The sequence below is a fragment of the Vulpes lagopus genome, chromosome 10 (genome assembly GCF_018345385.1).
Source record: "Vulpes lagopus strain Blue_001 chromosome 10, ASM1834538v1, whole genome shotgun sequence".
Classification (NCBI taxonomy): domain Eukaryota; kingdom Metazoa; phylum Chordata; class Mammalia; order Carnivora; family Canidae; genus Vulpes; species Vulpes lagopus.
In genome coordinates, this window is record NC_054833.1 from 18912597 (window position 1) to 18932220 (window position 19624).

Genomic DNA, 19624 nt, shown 5'->3' on the forward strand with positions numbered 1-19624 from the left:
ATTGCCTGTTTAGGATCCAGACTGTGTTCTTCAGGTTTCAAAACATTGTCTTTCTGTTTTAAGAAACATCAGTTTTGTCTAAACCTAATTAGATATCGTTAGACATTTGTGTGTGTGTGAGGAATGGTCTTTTTTTTTTTCCCCTTTCTCCCAAAGGAAGTTTTTTCTCTAAAGTTTTCCAATTGAGAATTGCTAGACTCTCTAGGTGCAGAACTGTTACTGAGTAACCTTAATATCTACTGAACTGTAGGGTGAAAAGCCATTGCATCTATTGAGAAGTCTTGAAATTTAAGTACAACTTGAAATTATGATGTTAGCATAGGTATTTTTCTTGCTGGTTCTAGAAGATGACTTGTAAATTATGAATGCACTGTTTGTCCAGCAAACAGTAGAAGCTGTTTTTCAGTTCATAATGTGCGGTTCGGTGTTCTTTAATATTGTACATAAATTTTAACAGCTTGTAAGAACTCAAGGAAGTGGGAAAGGCTTAAAATGCATAGCCCTTAATATAGACTGTTTTCTCTGGGTATTGCAGCATGTACACATGCTTCCTTTCCCACATTTTTTTTTTCCTCTTCTGAATTGCCACATCATCATTCTTGCTGAGAAATGTTGGAAGAGTCACTAGAACTTTGAGATTCTGTTTTGAGTATCTTGCCTGAGATCAATTTAACGTGACTTGTTTAAAGAACTTTTGCCTATAAAATTATAATTTCTTGACCTTACAGTGATGCTTAATTTTTTAAGTGTAGGGGAAATAAAATGAAAAGGTACTTAAAACATGTTTGAAAGTCATATGCAAAAATAGATGGATGCATGCTTTCGGTGCTATCAACTCTGAAGTTACCAGTGTAGTTTTTATTGTATCAAATATGTTTTATGCAAGCTAGTTTTTACCATGGATGCCATACAAGTATTTATTCCTTGGAATTACATGCTATCAAGTTCTCGGAGCTGTAGTCAACATGTTTTATGCAAGCTAGTTTTTACCATGGATGCCATACAAGTATTTATTCCTTGGAATTACATGCTATCAAGTTCTCGGAGCTGTAGTCAACTTTAATAACAAATGTTTCTTGCCTAGTTATTGAGGTTGCTATTTCCTTTAGATCTGAGTAGGGTTTTCGTTTGTATGGTTAATGATAGGTATTAAATTCTGGAGCTTTTTACGTTTAAAACAAACTTGTGTAAAGTTCTTTTATTTGACCTTCAAGGCATCTTTAGTTTCGGCAGTTCATTTTCCTAACAATTCAGTGCTTTTGAGAATTGAAACAGTATTTCCCATTAAAGTTAACATACAGTTGATCTGGGGATCCCTGGGTGGCGCAGCGGTTTGGCGCCTGCCTTTGGCCCAGGGCGCGATCCTGGAGACCCGGGATCGAATCCCACATCAGGCTCCCGGTGCATGGAGCCTGCTTCTCCCTCTGCCTGTGTCTCTGCCCCTCTCTCTCTCTCTCTCTCTCTCTCTCTCTCTCTATCATAAATAAAAAAAATAAAAAATAAAAAAATAAAAACAACATACAGTTGATCTGACTACCAATAGGATAAAATCACGAGTATTCTAGATGCATTGTAATTTGACATCATTCAAGGGAACTGGGAGATTGAATTACTCCAGGGGAAACATGTGTTGCCTGTACCTGGGACTAAAAACCATTGGTATGCCAGCAGTAAAGGGTAATTACTTGTTTTGTATTTTATTGTTAGGCTCATTAGCTGCAGCTCAAGATCTCACAGAAGATGAAGAAACGGTGGAAGATTCAATAATTGAAGATGAAGATGATGAAGCAGAAGTGGAAGAAGATGAACCCACAGATTTGGTTAGTGTTCTATAAAGCGTAATTCATGTATATGGCATTTCTAGAGTCTATCCTTTTATAGACAAATTTGTTTTTGTTTTCTAAAGATTTTTAATTTATTTATTCATGAGAGACACAGAGAGAGAGAGAGGCAGAGGCACAGGCAGAAGGAGAAGCAGGGTCCATGCAGGGAGCCTGACGTGGGACTCAATCCTGGGTCTCCAGGATCAGGCCCTGGGCCAAAGGCGGCGCTGTACTGCTGGGTCACGCGGGCTTCCCCAAATTTGGTTTTAAAATTCTTGCTTTAAGAGGTTACTGTGATCAGGGGGTTGAAGTTGGGAGAAAGGGGCCAGTAATTGAGAATGGATAAGTATTTTCTTGCACAAGGAGGAAGATGTGAGACAAAGAACAATTAAAGAACAATTAAATGTCATACGGACCTTATCTAAGAGGGTAATAGTACACTGGGAATGGCACTGGACCAGTGTTGATCGATTTGGGATGCATGCTACTTAGCTTTTTGACTTTGAGTAGGTTATCTCTCTGGATCTCATTTTCCTCCTTTCTTTCCTTCATTCAGTAAGCAAGTATTTACTGAATCCATACTATGTGGTAGGCGCTGTTTTTAGTGCTGGGGTAAAGAAACTAGGTATTTTCCCTGCTGACATGGAGTTTCTGTTCTTGGGGCAATATATATGTGTTTTGGTGGCAGGGAGTGAGGAATAGGCAATAAACAGTATATAAAATGTGTCTTGTGAAAAAGAAGGGGCTTGGAGGAGATCTTTTAAAAAGTCTAGTTCTGGGGACCCCTGGGTGGCTCAGTGGTTAAGCGCCTGCCTTCAGCTCAGGATGTGATCCCGGAGACTCGAGATCAAGTCCCACATTAAGCTCCCTGCATGGAGCCTGCTTCTCCCTCTGCCTGTGTCTCTGCCTCTCTCTCTCTCTCTCTCTCTCTCTCTGTCTCTCATGAATAAATAAATAATCTTTAAATAAGTCTAGTTTTGAAACTTTTACTATAAAATTATATGACAGTAAGAATGTTGGGGTAGAATGAAGATAACTGCAACATGCTTCTAGCTACTTTTATTTCCTCTCTGGACTACTATAATTTATTCTACACAGATTACTTCTTTTTAAAAAACAACTTTTAAACTCCAGAATCAGTTCTCTTCACAGTCTTAGCAAGACAATGCCTTCAGTGCCAGAAAGTAAAAGCCATCGAGTGTGAACTTTATCAAATTTTCTACTTCTGAATTATATTATTCAGTCATCCTTTCTACATTTTCTCCTTAAAAAAAATAGTGAGTTGATTTTACTCTCTTCTAAGGCTAGCCCTACCACCTGTATTCATGTCCCCATCTGGTCCTGTGGTGGGATTTTGTATTTTTCTTTAACTTTGTCAGTGGCTTGATTCTGTTAAAATGCTACAGATATACTTTTATATTCCAGTTTGTGTTCCTCCACTTTAAGTTGCTACACTTTTTCTTTACCAGCACTTTTCTTGAGAGAGTAAACTGTACCGCTCTACTCATTTCACATTTGTATTGTGGTCTGGTCCGATGTATCTAGTAAAACTGTTCTTGCTAAGTCACCACTCACCTAATTGCAAAATCTGTGGCCTGTTTTTCATTGTTATATTGTTATCCTGTTCAAACTCTTTCTAGCATTTGCGGAGTACCCCTTCCTTGAGTCCCTTCATGTTGGTTTGGAGGTGGGGGTGACTAGTTTACTCTGCCCAACTGCTGCTGCTCGATCTCTCTACCATCTTCTCTCCCTCTGCTTGCCTCCTTACTGTTGATGAAACCTGTGGTTTCAGCCAGCACCACCTTTTACCAATTACCTTCAGATCTTGTCTCTAGCCACTTACCTTACTGAGCTCTATACCTTTATTTCCAGCTCTCTGCTGGATAGCACCATCTAGATACTCCATTCATACCTGAAATTTTATATGTCTAAAATGGAATTCAGCTTTTACCATCCATCCCACTTCCATAAACTGTTCCTGTTTTGATATGGCTCTAGCAATTTAAGCTTTCATCTTAATGACTTCCATTTCTTTTTATACCACAATACATCAATCAAGTCAGATCAAATACTCTTTGCTTCTTATTACAGCCTTTTGGTTCCTGCCTTCTTATCGCTGGTCCCTTTTCCTACTTGTGGGTTTCTTTTCTCAAAAATAGAAATTCACTAACTCTTACTAAATGAATGGTATATCATTAGGATATTTAAAATATAACATCAAACAGTTGCACAGTCATTGAACAAATGTTTGAGGGTCTTCTCTTGAGTTATGATCTAGATGTGGAGAATTTTTTAAGTTAAAGACTGTCTTTGCCCTTGAGAGAGGTCTATTGGGAGAGAGAGAGTGTTTTACATAAATGAAAAAAGCAAAATGCCAGTAAACAGTGGTGCCCTTAAGCATCTCAATTTATTAAAGGCCTGAACACTTCAAATATATTAGTAATCTCTGTAATCCTCATCAATTCCTGAAGAGGTGCTGCACTGAGGATTAAAATTTTAAATTAAAATTTCACATTTTGTAACTATTTCATTGATATAGTTTACAGATTATACTATTCATCTGTTTTAAACAAACAATTCAACAATCTTTAATAAATGTGCCAAGTTGAGCAGCTCTGCATTTTAGGCCATTTCCATCATCCCCATATGATCCTGCTTACTCTTTTTTTAACCGCTTCTTCCAAGTTGTGTGACATCTTCTCACAGAAAGATTGTTCTGTTAATTGAGATAGAAATCTTTTGGGGGTGATGACAAGGTGCTCTAGAACAGAAGTCAGCAAAATGGCTACAGGCCAAGTCCAGTTGTCCTTATTGTTTAACATATCGTCTGTGGCTGGTTTCATGCTGCAGCCTCAGAGTTGAGTAGTTGCCAGAGGGACCTCATGGTTCCCAAAGCCAAAATTATTTGATAGCTGGATCCTTGGGTTGGTGCTGCTTTCAGAGTATTGTTTCCTTCACCCTTGTGGGAGGATGGAGGGTGAGCGGGAGGGAGTAAGTTTGAGACTTTTTCCTGTGAGGTAGTATTCCTGGCATTTTAAAGGAGAAAACAAATACTATTTGTTTTAACTGGGAATTAAGTGTTCATTTGAAAGATGCCTTTTAAACTTTTTTCAGACTTGACAGATAAAGTTTACCAACCTGTGCTCTAGAACCTTACAGTTGGAAGTGTGGTTTGAGTACCTGTAGCCTTGGCATTTCCTTCGTGCTTTTAAAAAGCACGTGTGGGATCAATTTCAGGTGCACCTGGGAGGCTCAGTGGTTGAGCCTTTGGTCCGGTCGCGGGTGGAATGGGGTGGTCCTGGGATCAAATCCCACATCAGGTTCCCCGCAGGGAGCCTGCTTCTCCTCTGCCTATGTCTCTGCCACTCTCTGTGTCTTTCATGAATAGATAAATTAATTTTAAAAAAAAGGAAATACAGAATTTCAGGCTTTCCCTGGAACTGAATCAGATCTGCATAAAATCCCCGGGGCATTGGTATACATATTCTTGGAGATGCACTGAAATTCGTACTCCTACTAATCCCAGCAAAGCCTTGGAGAAGCAGCATTTTGTCCCACATACAGTGAAGTCATTATTTTTAAATGATGTATTTTCCTTCATAATTATCTTTTTTTAATGTTGTTTTTGTTAGGCTGAAGATAAAGAGGAAGAAGATGTATCTGGTGAACCTGAAGCTTCACCAAGTGCAGATACAACCATCCTGTTTGTGAAAGGAGAAGGTAATAGAGAAATGTTTTAACTCAGGCATAGGAATTTTTCAAATGACAAGCTTACTTTTTGGGGGAAGCATTAGTAGTGCTTAAGATTTTTATTCATTTTCCTCTTTATTATTTTACAAATATGGCATAAATACGTATTTTTAAAAAACCCACTTATATGTGTGATTATCCATATAATCCATGTAAGGTAGTATTCCTGGCATTTAAACTATGGGGAAAATAAGTACTATATTTAAATTAGAAGTCAAATGTTCTTTTGGAAGATACTGTTTTTAAACATTTTTCAAACTGCCACAGTAAACTGACTTCTATTTTAAAATATGAGAGACATATTAACGAATATTAGTAAATTAGTGAAATATTAGTAAATATTAGTGAAATATGAAAACTGATTAAGCCTAGTTTCATTAAAAGAAAAATGAATATGTCTTATATTTACTGAGGGCTATCAGCAAACACTGTTCTTAATATTTTGTGTGCATTATTTAATCTTAACAGAAACCAGGGCTCCTGGGTGGCTCAGTCGGTTGGGCATCTGCCTTTGGCTCAGGTCATGGTCCTGGAGTCCTGGTATTGAGCCGCACTTTGGGCTCCCTGCTCAGTCGGGAGTCTGCTTCTCCCTCTGCCTCTGCCCCTTCCCCCGACTTGTGCTCCCTCATGCTCTGGCTCTCTCAAATAAAATCTTAAAAAAAAAAAAAAAAAATAACAGAAACCATATGAGGATAGTTACTCTTGCTGAACTGAGGTTTAGAGAGGTGAAGAACATGTCCAGAGGCTACTCAGTTGGTAAATAAATTATGAAGATGGTCCCAGATGTGTCTGCCCCAAAGCCTCTGCTAAACTGGGTGAAACTCAGTTCTGTAGGCCATGATATAATTATTAAATACTACCATTTTGTTTTGTTTTGTTTTTTTTAAATTTATTTTTTTAAATTTTTATTTATTTACGAGAGTCACAGAGAGAGAGAGAGAGAGAGGCAGAGACACAGGCAGAGGGAGAAGCAGGCTCCATGCACCGGGAGCCCAACGTGGGATTCGATCCCAGGTCTCCAGGATCACGCCCTGAGCCAAAGGCAGGCACTAAACCGCTGCGCCATCCAGGGATCCCTAAATACTTCCATTTTGAAGTTACTAATTTTCTTAGTCTTCTCAAGTTTTTATTCCTGCATGTATTCCAATTTTATGCCTACAAAAAGTAGGATTTGATTAAGAGGCTTTTCCTCCTCTTTTTGTAGCTGCCTCTGAATCTTACCTTCAAATTTGTGTTTTGACTGATTGCTTAAAGTGGTATGGGTTACCTGGTTAATTTTTTTTTCCAGTATTTTAATGGACACTACAATCTCAGATTCACCTTTCTGTCATTCTTACCTGCATAGATAATAGACGCTAGGTTGGAGGTGACTTTAAGACAGGTAGCCCCATGGCCAGTTAATCTTACTGCTAAAAGTACACAACTCTTTCTTAGATCACACAACATGGAAGTGATGTAATCTGATTTTGAGATGCTCCCTGCTTTTTAAGTTCTTAAGTTGCAGTGCCAAAGTACAGACAAGGGTTTCAGTTTATACACTAACTGTAATCAATTACTAGTTAGTGGGTGACTGGAGTGTGCTACTGAAAAAGATTCTGAAACCAAGTCTACATGTAGGAAAGGGTGCCCAAATCCTTAATAATGTCAATTTATTTTGTGTGCTTAAAATGTTTTCTAATCTTCTGATTTCTTTTTTTGTTTCTTAGATTTTCCAGCAAATAATATTGTGAAGTTCCTAGTAGGCTTTACAAACAAGGGTACAGAAGATTTTATTGTTGAATCCTTAGATGCCTCATTCCGTTATCCTCAGGACTACCAGTTTTATATCCAGAATTTCACAGCTCTTCCTCTGAACACTGTAGTACCACCCCAGAGACAGGCAACTTTTGAGTACTCCTTCATTCCTGCAGAGCCCATGGGTGGACGACCTTTTGGTCTAGTCATCAATCTGAACTACAAAGATCTGAATGTAAGGCCCTCTAAACTTTTTTTTTTTTTTTTTTTAACTTAGAGATGAATGAGGACAGTCGACACTGATTAATGAATACTCATATATTTATTCATTCAAGTGCCTGTTTATGGTTGGAACTGTGATGGGCAACAGGGAGGCAAAAATAAATTGCACGTTTGTCTTCAACACTAGAATTGAGTGGGGCAGATACGTATAAACAGGCAATATTCCAGCATTAGTGATATATACTAAAGAGAAGTGTGTAAGGTGCTGTAGTAGAAAAGTAGATGTGACTTGAGCTTGATCTTAAAGATAAGCCACACAGCAGATTCTATTGTTTATTCAGGTGTTCATATAGAGAGAATAGTTTGTTTTGTACTTCCTTTCATTGCTTCCATTTTGCCCATTTTACTGCTTTTATTTGTAAGTTTTAAGGGCTTTCTGTAACTTTTTCCATCATTTTATATACTCAGATAAAAATATAATCAATTATTTTTAGGATAGTTAGAGCAGTAAGGTTTATGGTTTATGAGAACCAAATGGTCTAATATAAGCTCTGTTGTCTTTCTTGTGGTTTTTAATATATACACACACACACACACATAAATATATATGTATATGTCTAGTAAATCAATGAGAGAACACCAGAATTTTACTGCTGGGAGCTGACCTCCAGGTGCCAAGTATTATATCCTTCAGATGAAAGCACGTCTAAATCATTCCCTTCTCAAAAAGTTTTCAGAGAAGGAAAATTTATCCTTTTGGAAGCTTACTCAACCTTTTCTTTATATATTGTCAGCATGCTTACTTATGTCTAAGATAAATTTTTCATGCTGCAATGAAGTTTTTTTTTTATTACTTACGGTTTTTGATCTTTCAAAATAATGTAGTCATCTTCCTCAATTTCATAGTTAAGCAGTTTGAATAATTATATATTTTGTCTTGTTTTCAAGCAGAATTAAACTTAATCCAACAGACATGAATGTGTAGTTTTATTTCATTTTGATTGTTTGTATCATCAATGTATTCTGATTCCTGGAATTGTCATTGGAGGAATGCAGGTGGAAAGATCTAGAAGTAAAACTTACATAATTACAGTTTAGCAATAAGTGACAATTTTGAGAAGTATTGCCTTTGTGTGAAGCATCAAACACTGGAAACAACTATCTGTATTGTCCCAATGATTCTGATGTGTTTGAAAACTGAAGTTGTGTTGAACCGACAAAATTAATCCAAGACTGCAACAGAAAAATATTTTGATACTGAAATCATGTAAATTAATTTCCAGTCCATTGTCAATTTTTAGAACATGGATTTGACTTCAGTTCTTAAAATCTGCTGCTGTGGCCGCTACTGTATACATTGTCATGCTCTTCCCTTCTTTTTGGGGGCATTATACACAACAGAACTTACAGCTTTTAGCTTATGAGTGTTCTGTGGGCTTTGTCTCTTTCTGCACATTTTATCTTTATTTTACTTTCCTGGTGTCTCACACTTTTCCACTTGCCCACCCTCATGAAACCAGAGGACAACTTTAGCAAAGTTGGAAGCGATTTTATTTTGTGGAAGAAAGTATTACTATAATGTTGAGTCTCTGACATTGAGTTAGTGCGATTACATGTAACTTTGTTGAGTCTTATCTAAGTGATGAGAAAGCTGCTTTATATCTGTTAAGGTAACAGGTTTTTTTTTTTTTTTTAAGGTAACAGTTTTAAGAAATCTTACAATTTTTATTTTTTCAATGCTGTTGACATTTTTGTGATTTATTAATAGGGCAATGTATTCCAAGATGCTGTCTTCAATCAAACAGTTACGATCATTGAAAGAGAGGATGGGTTAGATGGAGAAACGTAAGTGAAATTTGCAGTATGTATGTCTTGATCTCACAAGGTAGGCCTGAAAGGCTTGCTCCTGTTAACATTTTTTATTTTTTTATTTTATTTTATTATTTTATTTTATTTTATTTTATTATTTTATTTTATTTTATTTTTTTATTTTATTTTATTTTATTTTATTTTTTATTTTATTTTTTATTTTATTTTATTTTATTTTATTATTTATTTTATTTTATTTTATTTTTTTTTTTTTATTTTTTTTAATTTTATTTTATTTTATTTTATTTTATTTTATAAGATTTTATTTATTCATGAGAGAGAGAGAGGCAGAGACACAGGCAGAAGGAGAACCAGGCTCCATGCCGGGAACCTGACATGGGACTCGATCCCGGGTCTCCAGGATCACATCCTGGGCCGAAGGCGGCGCTAAACCACTGAGCCACCTGGGCTGCCCAACATTTATTTTGATAGAATGGACCACACAATAAATTTTTGTGAAATCCTGCCTACATAAATCCATATTTTAGAACTAATAGTGAGTTAGGAAAGATAATGGAAAATGACATATATTGTTTTTAAAAGATAGATGGCTTTCTGAACATCTCCCCTTTCTAAATTCTTTCTGCCACATGCTCATAAGCTGATCACCAGCCTCATCTAAGTTACATACCTCTTCACTTGCTAGATCTAGTTTATATTTTTAACTTTCCTCAAGTTATCTTGGAAACTGTTCTTAGTGAATGATCATGAATCATTTCTCACTGTATACATATATGTAACTGACTAGAAGCAATTTTTAAATCAAATTGTGCAAAATAATATTTGAGAGAGAAAAAAACCTAATGCAATTTTAATAAACTGAGCTTGAGTGTAATAAATTGTAAAGTAATTTTATTCATTTTAGATCATACATTTGGGTTTTTTTTGACTAATTGTTCTTAAAGTAAATCAGTGAAACTTACTACTTAGATGTAAGATACTTAGATACTTAGATGTAAAATACTTCCTTTGCCCCACAAGTTATTTGGAACACTTATATTAGAATTATAGTTGTAATTAGCTATGATGTTTGAGTTAAAGCAGAATTATAGTTTTACTTAGTTGTGCTGTTTCTTATGAATTAAAGCCAGTTTGTTTTTTCTCCTTTTTATATCAGAATCTTTATGTATATGTTCCTTGCTGGTCTTGGGCTCCTGGTTGTTGTTGGCCTTCATCAACTCCTAGAATCGAGAAAGGTAATTCTAGATGAATGACTCTTACAGCCATAATTCAGAAGTTGTTAGTGTACTAAGTATAATCTAGTTATTTGTGGCTTCTTGCTCTCAACTGTGGGTTTGTGTATTTATAGGTCTAGTGTACTTTTTTAAGATAAAACCTGAAGATGAGACCTTGGATATGTGACTTGTTTTTGTTTAGACTTCCATACACAAATGCATTTAAGGTCTTTTGGTTACACCCTCCAGAATGATCTTTACCTTCTTATTGTAATTCTAAATCATGTTAGAATTTTTATTTTTCAACTCAGAAGATTTCATTGTACTGTTTACTACACTTTTCAATGGATATATTATTCAACGTCTAATCAATACAGCTTTTACTCTTTAGAGATAATTTCCAGTTAGCATTTAAGTTAATCTTTTCATTTGAAATAGAATGAATGAATTTGGCTATATTATATCAAACTTCTGCTTTCTTATTAGGGTAGGAAAGTGGCAATGCTGAAGCACCTGCTATAATCATGGTTTTTCTTTGTCTGGATATGGTAGCTTATTCCACCACTTAATCTTTTATCTGTCTGTTCTCCCTGCAAAAAAAGAAAAAAAAAAGGAACAACCCATGTTATCCTCTCAATGGAAAGTATAACATGATTTGTGTCAAATTTATATTCATTACTTGATCTTTAAAGGAGAAATACTCAGAAATACTCAGGTGTTAATTTCCACAACTTTCTTTACCTCATTTTCATAATAGCCTTTTTGCTATAAATTTATGTATGAGGTGTAATGGCAACTCCAGTTTTTTTTTTTTTTTTTTTCATTTGAATGAAGCCAGTTTTTAGTTACTTTTCATGTACTCAGAGTCTAGTTTTTAGACTGTATACTTGATACATAAATGATTAGGTTTGTTGTTTAAGAGCAAGACTAAAAGAATTGAATCACTTTCTTTCTAGCAATTTGCTGCAGTTATTCCAGGGATAGAGTTTGAGGTTGTTAGCTTAAATAAGATTTTATATTTTTATTTTACCTATGCCAACTGTATGAGCGTATTTAGCTTTAGCTAACAGTACAGATCTACCTGCTTGCATGCAGTATTTCAGTAATTATCTTGAATTCTTTATAAATACTTAGTTGGTCCACCAGTCCACCAACGTAGGAAGCTTCATAGCAGAGGAAAAGGTCTTTAAAACCTGAAAATAAACTCTTGTGAAGATTTACTCCTTATCATTTATTTATAGTTGGTGATAGGCATGATTTTTCTCCTTCTAATTAGTAAAGTGCTTAAGTAGGAGTATGTTTTTAAAGCTAGAAGAGCTTAATATGCTTTTTAAAAATTACAGTGAACATTATAAGAGAACTCTTATAAAATAATGTTTTTGTGCTCTCAGCGCAAGAGACCCATACAGAAGGTAGAGATGGGTACATCAAGTCAGAATGATGTTGACATGAGTTGGATTCCTCAGGAAACCTTGAATCAAATCAGTAAGTACTTTTTATAAACTTGGCTGGAAAATTTTTATCTTAAGTGGAAGTTAAACTTAAGTATTTTAGACACAAAAATGCTTGGTCAATGCTACTTAACACTCATCTTTTCCATTACTTGTGGAGAACCTAGTATAATAAACACTTTAAAATTTTATTGTGAATAGTACTTTTATGCTTTAATTTAGAAATGCTTCCAGATCTACAGTTTCATATACAAATGTGTCAATTCTCCATATTCCTAATCTTTTCCTATCTCTTTTTTTCTGTTGCTTCAGTGCAGAGTAGAAGAGGTGAGGCAATTAACTTTTTTAATGGTGCTTGCTATATATAGTACTGGGGGATTCTGTGTAGCTTATGAATACAGTAAGTTTAATGAGTAATGGAACAGTTTTCAGCACTGTGTTTATTAGAAAAGCTAACTACTAACTACCCACTGTAGTTTGAAAGAATAAACCCAGAACTTTGCCCGGTAGTTTACATAACATATATTTTAACATTACATGTGTGATTAAACTATTAATTTTTATGAAAGAATATGGGAATTATTTTTTCCAATCATAAATGGACTAGTTGTAAGATTTATTTACTTATTTTCGAGAGCGAGCCGGCAAGTTGGTGTGGGAAAGGGGAGAGGGAGAGAATCTCAGGCTGACTCTGTGTTGACCATCGATGCCGGGCTTGATCTCAGAATCCTGCCCTGAACTTTTAGACCAAGAGTTATCACTCAACCAACTCTGCCACCCAGGGGCCCCATAAATGAACTGTTTAGAAACATTATAAAAGCAGTATGGCCTTGTATTAAAAACATTAGTAAATAGTACAGAAGTGAAAAACTGAGATTCCCTTCTGGCTCCACTAACTTCATTTTCTATAAATAATTGGTGTTTGTGTGTTATTCTAAGTATTTTCTGTACATTTACCAGTACATATGTCTGTTATTTCTTTGTGAATAGTTGATACAAATGGCATCATGCTGCATACACTGTTCTACTTACTGAGTTTTCATGTCTTGGGTTTTTTTTAATGATAGTGACTGACTTCATTCTTTTTAGTAACTGGGTAGTACTCCTTTATATAAATGTGTCCTAATAAATTAAACCTGTTCTGTATTGAAGGATATATGTTATTTCAGGTGTTTAATTCTAAATTAATTTTTATATAAAAATTTATAATTCCTCATTTTTTAATTGAGATAAGTGACATTAGATTCAGATGTACAACGTAATGATTCAGTGTTTGTATACATTGTGAAATGATCTCTACAGTAAGTCTAGTTAACCATCTGTTAACTACACATAGTTAAAAACGTTTTTGTGGGTTTTTTTTTTTAGATTTATTTATTAATTTATTTGAAAGGGAGAGGGAGGAGACCCCCTGTTGAGCAGGGTATACAATGCAGAGCTCCATCCCAGGACTCTGCGATCATGACCTGAGCAAAGGCAGATGCTTAACCGACTGACTCACGCAGACACCCCAAGTCTTTTTTTTCTTGTAACAAGAACTTTTAAGATCTACTTTCTTAGTAAAATTTAAAATGTACAATGTAGTGTTAATAACTGTAGACACCGTGGTGTCCATTACACCCCCATGACTTGTTATTTTATAGCTGCAAATTTGTACCTTTTGATTCTCTTCTCCCCTTTCACCTGGGCTAGATAATCCTAAAAATACGTCTGAAATTATATACATTTTCTTTTTAATGAAAAGTCTTATTTCCCTTCCGAAAGGTAGTTTGTTTTCAACGATGTACAGTATTGCCTAGTTCTTTTCCACTCTTACCAGTCAGTCTTTCTCAGGTACTAAATACTATCAGATGTTTTAATCTAGCAGTATGGTACAAAATGGCATTTTTCATTTACAATTATGAATAAGGTTTTTCTTCTTTACACATCTATATTGGTTACCTAGTATGTACTTTGTTGTGAATGGGCTGTTCACAGTCCTTTCCAGGGTTACAAATTGAATTGTTCTCATTATTACTTTCAGAAAGCTTTCTCTATTGAAACATAATTACAGTATCATAGGTGCTTTGTTAAAAGTGAGCACAAAAGCAGTAACAGCATAGGAGGGCCCTTCATCTTCCAGGAGAGAGTAGGGGACATCATTTATAAAGTTTGACTTTTGACCAGAGTCTTAAGAAGTTGGGAAAGAAGGAATCTTCAAAGTTTTATGCACTATGTGAAGGACTTGGCTTTCCTTCTTGTTAAAAGTCAGCCATCAGATACTCTGAAGTAGAGAAGTAAGAAATATATATATATATATATAGTTGTTTTTTTTTTTTAATTTTTATTTATTTATGATAGTCACAGAGAGAGAGAGAGAGGCAGAGACACAGGCAGAGGGAGAAGCAGGCTCCATGCACCGGGAGCCTGATGTGGGATTCGATCCCGGGTCTCCAGGATCGCGCCCTGGGCCAAAGGCAGGCGCCAAACCGCTGCGCCACCCAGGGATCCCTATATATATAGTTTAAAGATTTTATTTTATTTATTTATGAGAGACACAGAGAGAGAGGCAGAAGGAGAAGCAGGCTCCATGCAGGGAGCCTGATGTGGGACTCGATCCCAGGACCCCGGGGTCACACCCTGGGCTGAAGGCGGTGCTAAACCGCTGAGCTACCCGGGCTGCCAGAAATTTATATTTTTGAAAGAAATAATCGTAGTTTTGTGGTATATGGTTTAGCAACCAGGAGCTACTAGAAGTAGGGATACCAGTTAAATGATTTTCATTAAAACATCTGAGAAATCCTTAGGGGCTAAGCTAAAACAATAGTAATGTGGAGGAAAAGAAACTAGAAAGATATTTCAGAATTGGAGCAGATTGGGCTTCTGGTGATTTTTTGTTTGAGGGTGGGAGGAGGGAAAAATAATTTTGACTTTTAGGCATCTGGATGGAAGATGATCCCATACTGTTAGAGAATATAGGAACAGTAGCACAACATGCATGAGGGGAGATGAATTGAAACTAGATTTGTTGAGTATGAGGAGCCCAGATAAGGATGTCCAGTAAGCATTCGAAAGTTTTTAGAGCAGAGGTGAATCAAGATTTGGAGACACTGATGGGGTGCCTGGCTGGTTCAGTCTGTGGAGCATGCAATCTTGATCTGGGGGTTGTAAGTTCAAGCCTGCTTTGGGTGTAAAGATTACTTAAAAATAAAATCTTAAAAAAAACCAAAAGATTTGGAGACATTGGGACATAGAGTGTAGGTGATAGCTGAGATCCCATGAAATAATATATCTTTAAATTTAAATAAATCTTTAATCTTTTTTTAAGGACAAGTTTTCCATATTATCCTGAAATTCATCATAGCAAAAAGTGGAATTGGGTTGAGGGTAGACTGTGGTCTCTTTATAATGCCTCAAAATTACTTAATGTAGTCTGGATGTTTAAAATAAAGGTTCTTCAAAAATAATTAGAATTTTTGGACGCCTGGTGGCTCAGCGGTTGAGTGTCTGCCTTTGGCTCAGGGTGTGATTCTGTTTTGGGGATCAAGTCCTGCATCGAGTTCCCTGTGAGGAGCCTGCTCCCTCTGCCTGTGTCTCTGCCTCTCTCTGTGTATCTCTCATGAATAAATAAAACCTTTAAAAAATGAAATTTTAAATGTCTTACACAGAATTGGCTGAAACTACATTTAAAAGCATTAAAAGTTTGTTTTTTTTTTAAGATTTTATTTATTCATTCATGAGAGACACAGAGAGAGGCAGAGACACAGGCAGAGGGAGAAGCAGGCTCCACGCTCCAGGGAGCCCAACGTGGGACTCGATCTCGGGTCTCCAGGATCCCATCCTGGGCTGAAGGTGGCGCCAAACGGCTGAGCCACTGGGGCTGCCCTAAAAGCATTAAAAGTTACAGCTAAAAAACTAAAGCTGTGGCACCACTCCTCTCAGAGAATTCTTAAATAACAAATAGATTGAAGAGGAGTTGGTTTTATCGTATCTTTTCTCCCTGACGTTATTATTCATGAACTTTAAAGCTGAGAATTACTACACTTAGAGCGTATGAATTTATGATTGTATTTTCATCAGCAAGTGTCAAGTATTTAGTGTGTCATAATACTATGCTAGGTTCTGAATGGTATGTTGAAAAGAAGAATATTACTGGTTTTTTTCAGGAGTTTACATTTCTACCTGAGGGAAGTAAAGGACACGTATGAAATATTTGAATAAACAAAGATAGTATGAAATATTTGAGTAATCAGAGATAGTATGTGGTATGTGGTAGAGTGAATAATATGGACGACTTTTAAGTTAGGAAAAGGGACCATATTAGAATCCAGGGAGACCTTGTTGAAGGAAAGAATTAAACTTCTGTACTGGGCATTCACTCTGCAAGATGAGGTGCTGTCTCTATTTATTGATGAGAAATTGCTACTGAGGAAAAATACTTGCCAAGTGTCACAGCTGGATCGTCTCATTCTGAAGCCCATGTACTTTCCCAGGAAGACTTAAGACCCAAAGATGGATAAAGTCATTAAATATTTTTTAATAGTACTTGGCCTTTCTTGCTCAAAACCTGATTTTGTTTCAACCCATTGATTCACTAAAGAATGAGACTCTAAAAAGTCCCTTGTTCCAGATTTCTGTGATTGTTTTCTCTTGGTGCCTTTTAGTTAAAATTTGTTTAACTTGGAAGATAAATCTATAGCTTTGATTAGATTGAAATATTTTTGGCTGATAGCATACATCATAACTCATAAGTACTTCTCCCTGCATCACATCGAGAAACTGTATCTGATTGTCCCATCATTAGTGATGCTAAATTGAGCACTAGATTAGGGCAGTAGGCATATGATCTTTCCATGTAACCAGGAGAAGGTAGTTGTTTCTGCTTGCAACCTAGAAATTATCTGTGTGGTATTAGTTCGTCATCACACAGATATCCAGTTCTCTAAACGTTTCACTTGTTGAAAATCCTTTCTTGAGTCAATGTTTCAAAAGTCTTAAGTGATCATTTTTCATTGAAATTTCTTTGATTTTGCTAATTGCCTTTTGTTTGTTTTTTTGTAAAGTAGTTCTTTCCTTCATCAGTTGGGACTTTTTGGTTACTTTATAAAAGACAGTTCCTACTGGAAAAGCAGGATAAGTACTTAATTCTTCCCTTTATTTTCCAGTTTTCAAAGAGTTAGTTTAAAAACCACCCCAGTGTGACAAATGAGATTTTCCTAATTTTCTCCTTTGTTTTTTAATTATCATGTATAAACTCAGTTTTTCATAGAATCCGTGTATTTTAGTCAGCTGTCTTTTTTGATGCTACGATTCTTACAGTTTTGACTACTGGTTGCCTTTTTATACTTGATCTCAGCCAAAAAGCTGAGAAGGGATTACTGGTTGCCTTTTTTTTTTTTCTTTTTTTTTTTTTTACTGGTTGCCTTTTTGAACCATTTTTAACTGTATCCTTTTGATCTTTGATCCTTTACTTGCTAGCTCAACAAGGTAATCTAGACATTTTGTACTTGCTCAAGGCATGGAGCAAGCTGCCTTTCCAAGGACCCCTGGATGACATTAGAAGTGAAAATCTAGATTTTAAGGGATGTTACTGATACTGGGTGACATTATTTCTAGGCTCATTCTGTGAACTGCACTAGAAAATACATATTTTTTCAAATAAATCCTGAAATCAAAGTGATATTTTCAGGTCAATTTTAATATTTTTATTTGATTTTTTTATTCTTTTTTTTTTTTTTGATTTTTTTATTCTTATATTTTATATTACACATGATTCCTTAAAGCAGTAGTTTTTAAATTATAGCACTCACCAGAACCATCTAGCCTGTTTCTTTTTTTTTTTTTTTTTTTTTTTTTTTTTAATTTTTATTTATTTATGATAGTCATACAGAGAGAGAGAGAGAGAGGCAGAGACACAGGCAGAGGGAGAAGCAGGCTCCATGCACCAGGAGCCCGACGTGGGTCTCTGCCTCTCTCTATCTCTCTGTGACTATCATAAATAAATAAAAAAAAAAATTAAAAAAAAAAAAGAACCATCTAGCCTGTTTCTTACCCCTGCTAGCCACTCGCCTCCCCCAAGTTTCCAGTCTAGTAGGTCTGGGTAGGGCCAATAATTTGTATATCCATGTTCTTAGGTGATTTTTGAGGCTACTGGTCCAGACATATTTTAAGAACCACGCTTAGAACAGAGTTTTCCCAGACTGGAACATTGAGCAAATTGAAGATAATTTAGAAAAAAAGTAGCCAATTCTTTCAAAGATAGGACATGTGATTTGCATATTTGAGGACATAATGGAGAAAACCAAGAGAAATTTTAGAGATAATAGAACAGGAGGTTTTTGTGGAAGTAGAAGGTCTCTCAGGTTTCCAGGAATTTTGGGGAGGGGTAATGTGAGGACGAATAGGTTTCAGGGGCCACTGTAAATTTGGCAAGAGGTTTTTCTCGTCTCCTCCTCACTCAATGAGAATTGTAAAGGAAGGAGGGGTAGTTTGAAACAATTTGAGCCTGCTACTAATACGTTTTTCTCCTTATATGTTTTGCATTTCAGATTAGGGTGCTTCAATTACCTATAAATCTTTCTAACTGTAAATGACAGGTTAGCTTATTTTAATAGAAAATTATAGGCCCTTTGCTTAATACTAGTATTTTAAACGTATACATAAGGAACCTTAATCAGAAACTTACAAAGATGAAGTCTTTCATGTAATTTGACTTTCTTTTTAACTCGGGGATCCATTAGGAAGCTTGAAATTTTAATTTCATTAATTACAAAACTCATCTGACAACTATTTGTATAGTATGACTCCCCAGGTATGATAGGAGATGGAATAGATTACTCTGAGAAGGGGTTGGTGAGGGACTAGTTGAAGTTTCTGCTAACATTTTGCTTTTGTCCTTTCTAAAAATGAAAAAAGTCACAGTTTTACCACATGATTAGGTGGGTTTTATAACATCTTTTTTTTTTTTAAGGCATTTTCAGATCTGCCCCATTTACTGAATCTCATTAACATCATGCATGTTCCAGTGTTTTTTGTTCTTTCAGTTGATTTCTTGTTTCATAGAATATTTTGACCTTAATATGTTCAATTTTTTTTTAAAAAAATAGTTTCTTAGGGTTTTTGGTGGGGGAAGTGATAAGAGGGGCTTGTTTTTTCTTTGGTGGCTGAAAAACATCATTACACACAACATTTTTGTTGAAGTAAAATGCTGCTTTCTGGACTCTTGAGATATTTGGAGCCAGTTTCCCGAAAGCCAAATAACTCTAGAGTGCTATTTTATTACTGTTTCTCATTTATCTGCTTCTTAACTTGCTGTGCTAGGCAGGTGATGGAGGTTTTTAGACTCATTGTTAAGGTAGACAGAGTTGGCTGCCTTGCTGGAATTTAATTGATAGGTGTTGAGACAGGCATCACAGGTCCTCTGAGGCTCTTTTTCATTTATTCTCATATTTAAAACCCTGCTGCAGGTGGTTGAGATTATTGGAAGTCCATAAATCACCACTTCACATCTGCATAGTAACCGCTGTATTCACACAGATGGCTGTTAGATTCTAAAATACTTTTTGAGAGGCGCTTGGGTGGCTTAGTTGGTTAAGCATCCTGACTCTTGATCTCAGCTCAG

At 35.8% G+C, this 19624-nt stretch overlaps 1 protein-coding gene across 4 annotated transcripts in view; it reads left to right on the forward strand.

The window, feature by feature from the left end:
• SSR1 (signal sequence receptor subunit 1) overlaps nucleotides 1-19624 on the forward strand; it is a 38593-nt gene that overhangs the window by 1801 nt on the left and 17168 nt on the right. For 2 of the 4 annotated variants that reach the window (XM_041771418.1, XM_041771420.1), the window contains exons 2-8: nucleotides 1708-1820; nucleotides 5456-5543; nucleotides 7280-7542; nucleotides 9298-9374; nucleotides 10516-10594; nucleotides 11965-12058; nucleotides 12337-12351. In XM_041771418.1, coding sequence (XP_041627352.1) covers nucleotides 1708-1820; nucleotides 5456-5543; nucleotides 7280-7542; nucleotides 9298-9374; nucleotides 10516-10594; nucleotides 11965-12058; nucleotides 12337-12351 — 729 coding nt within the window. The remainder of the gene's footprint in view (nucleotides 1-1707; nucleotides 1821-5455; nucleotides 5544-7279; nucleotides 7543-9297; nucleotides 9375-10515; nucleotides 10595-11964; nucleotides 12059-12336; nucleotides 12352-19624) is intronic. The other 2 variants (XM_041771419.1, XM_041771421.1) reach the window with 1 other exon arrangement.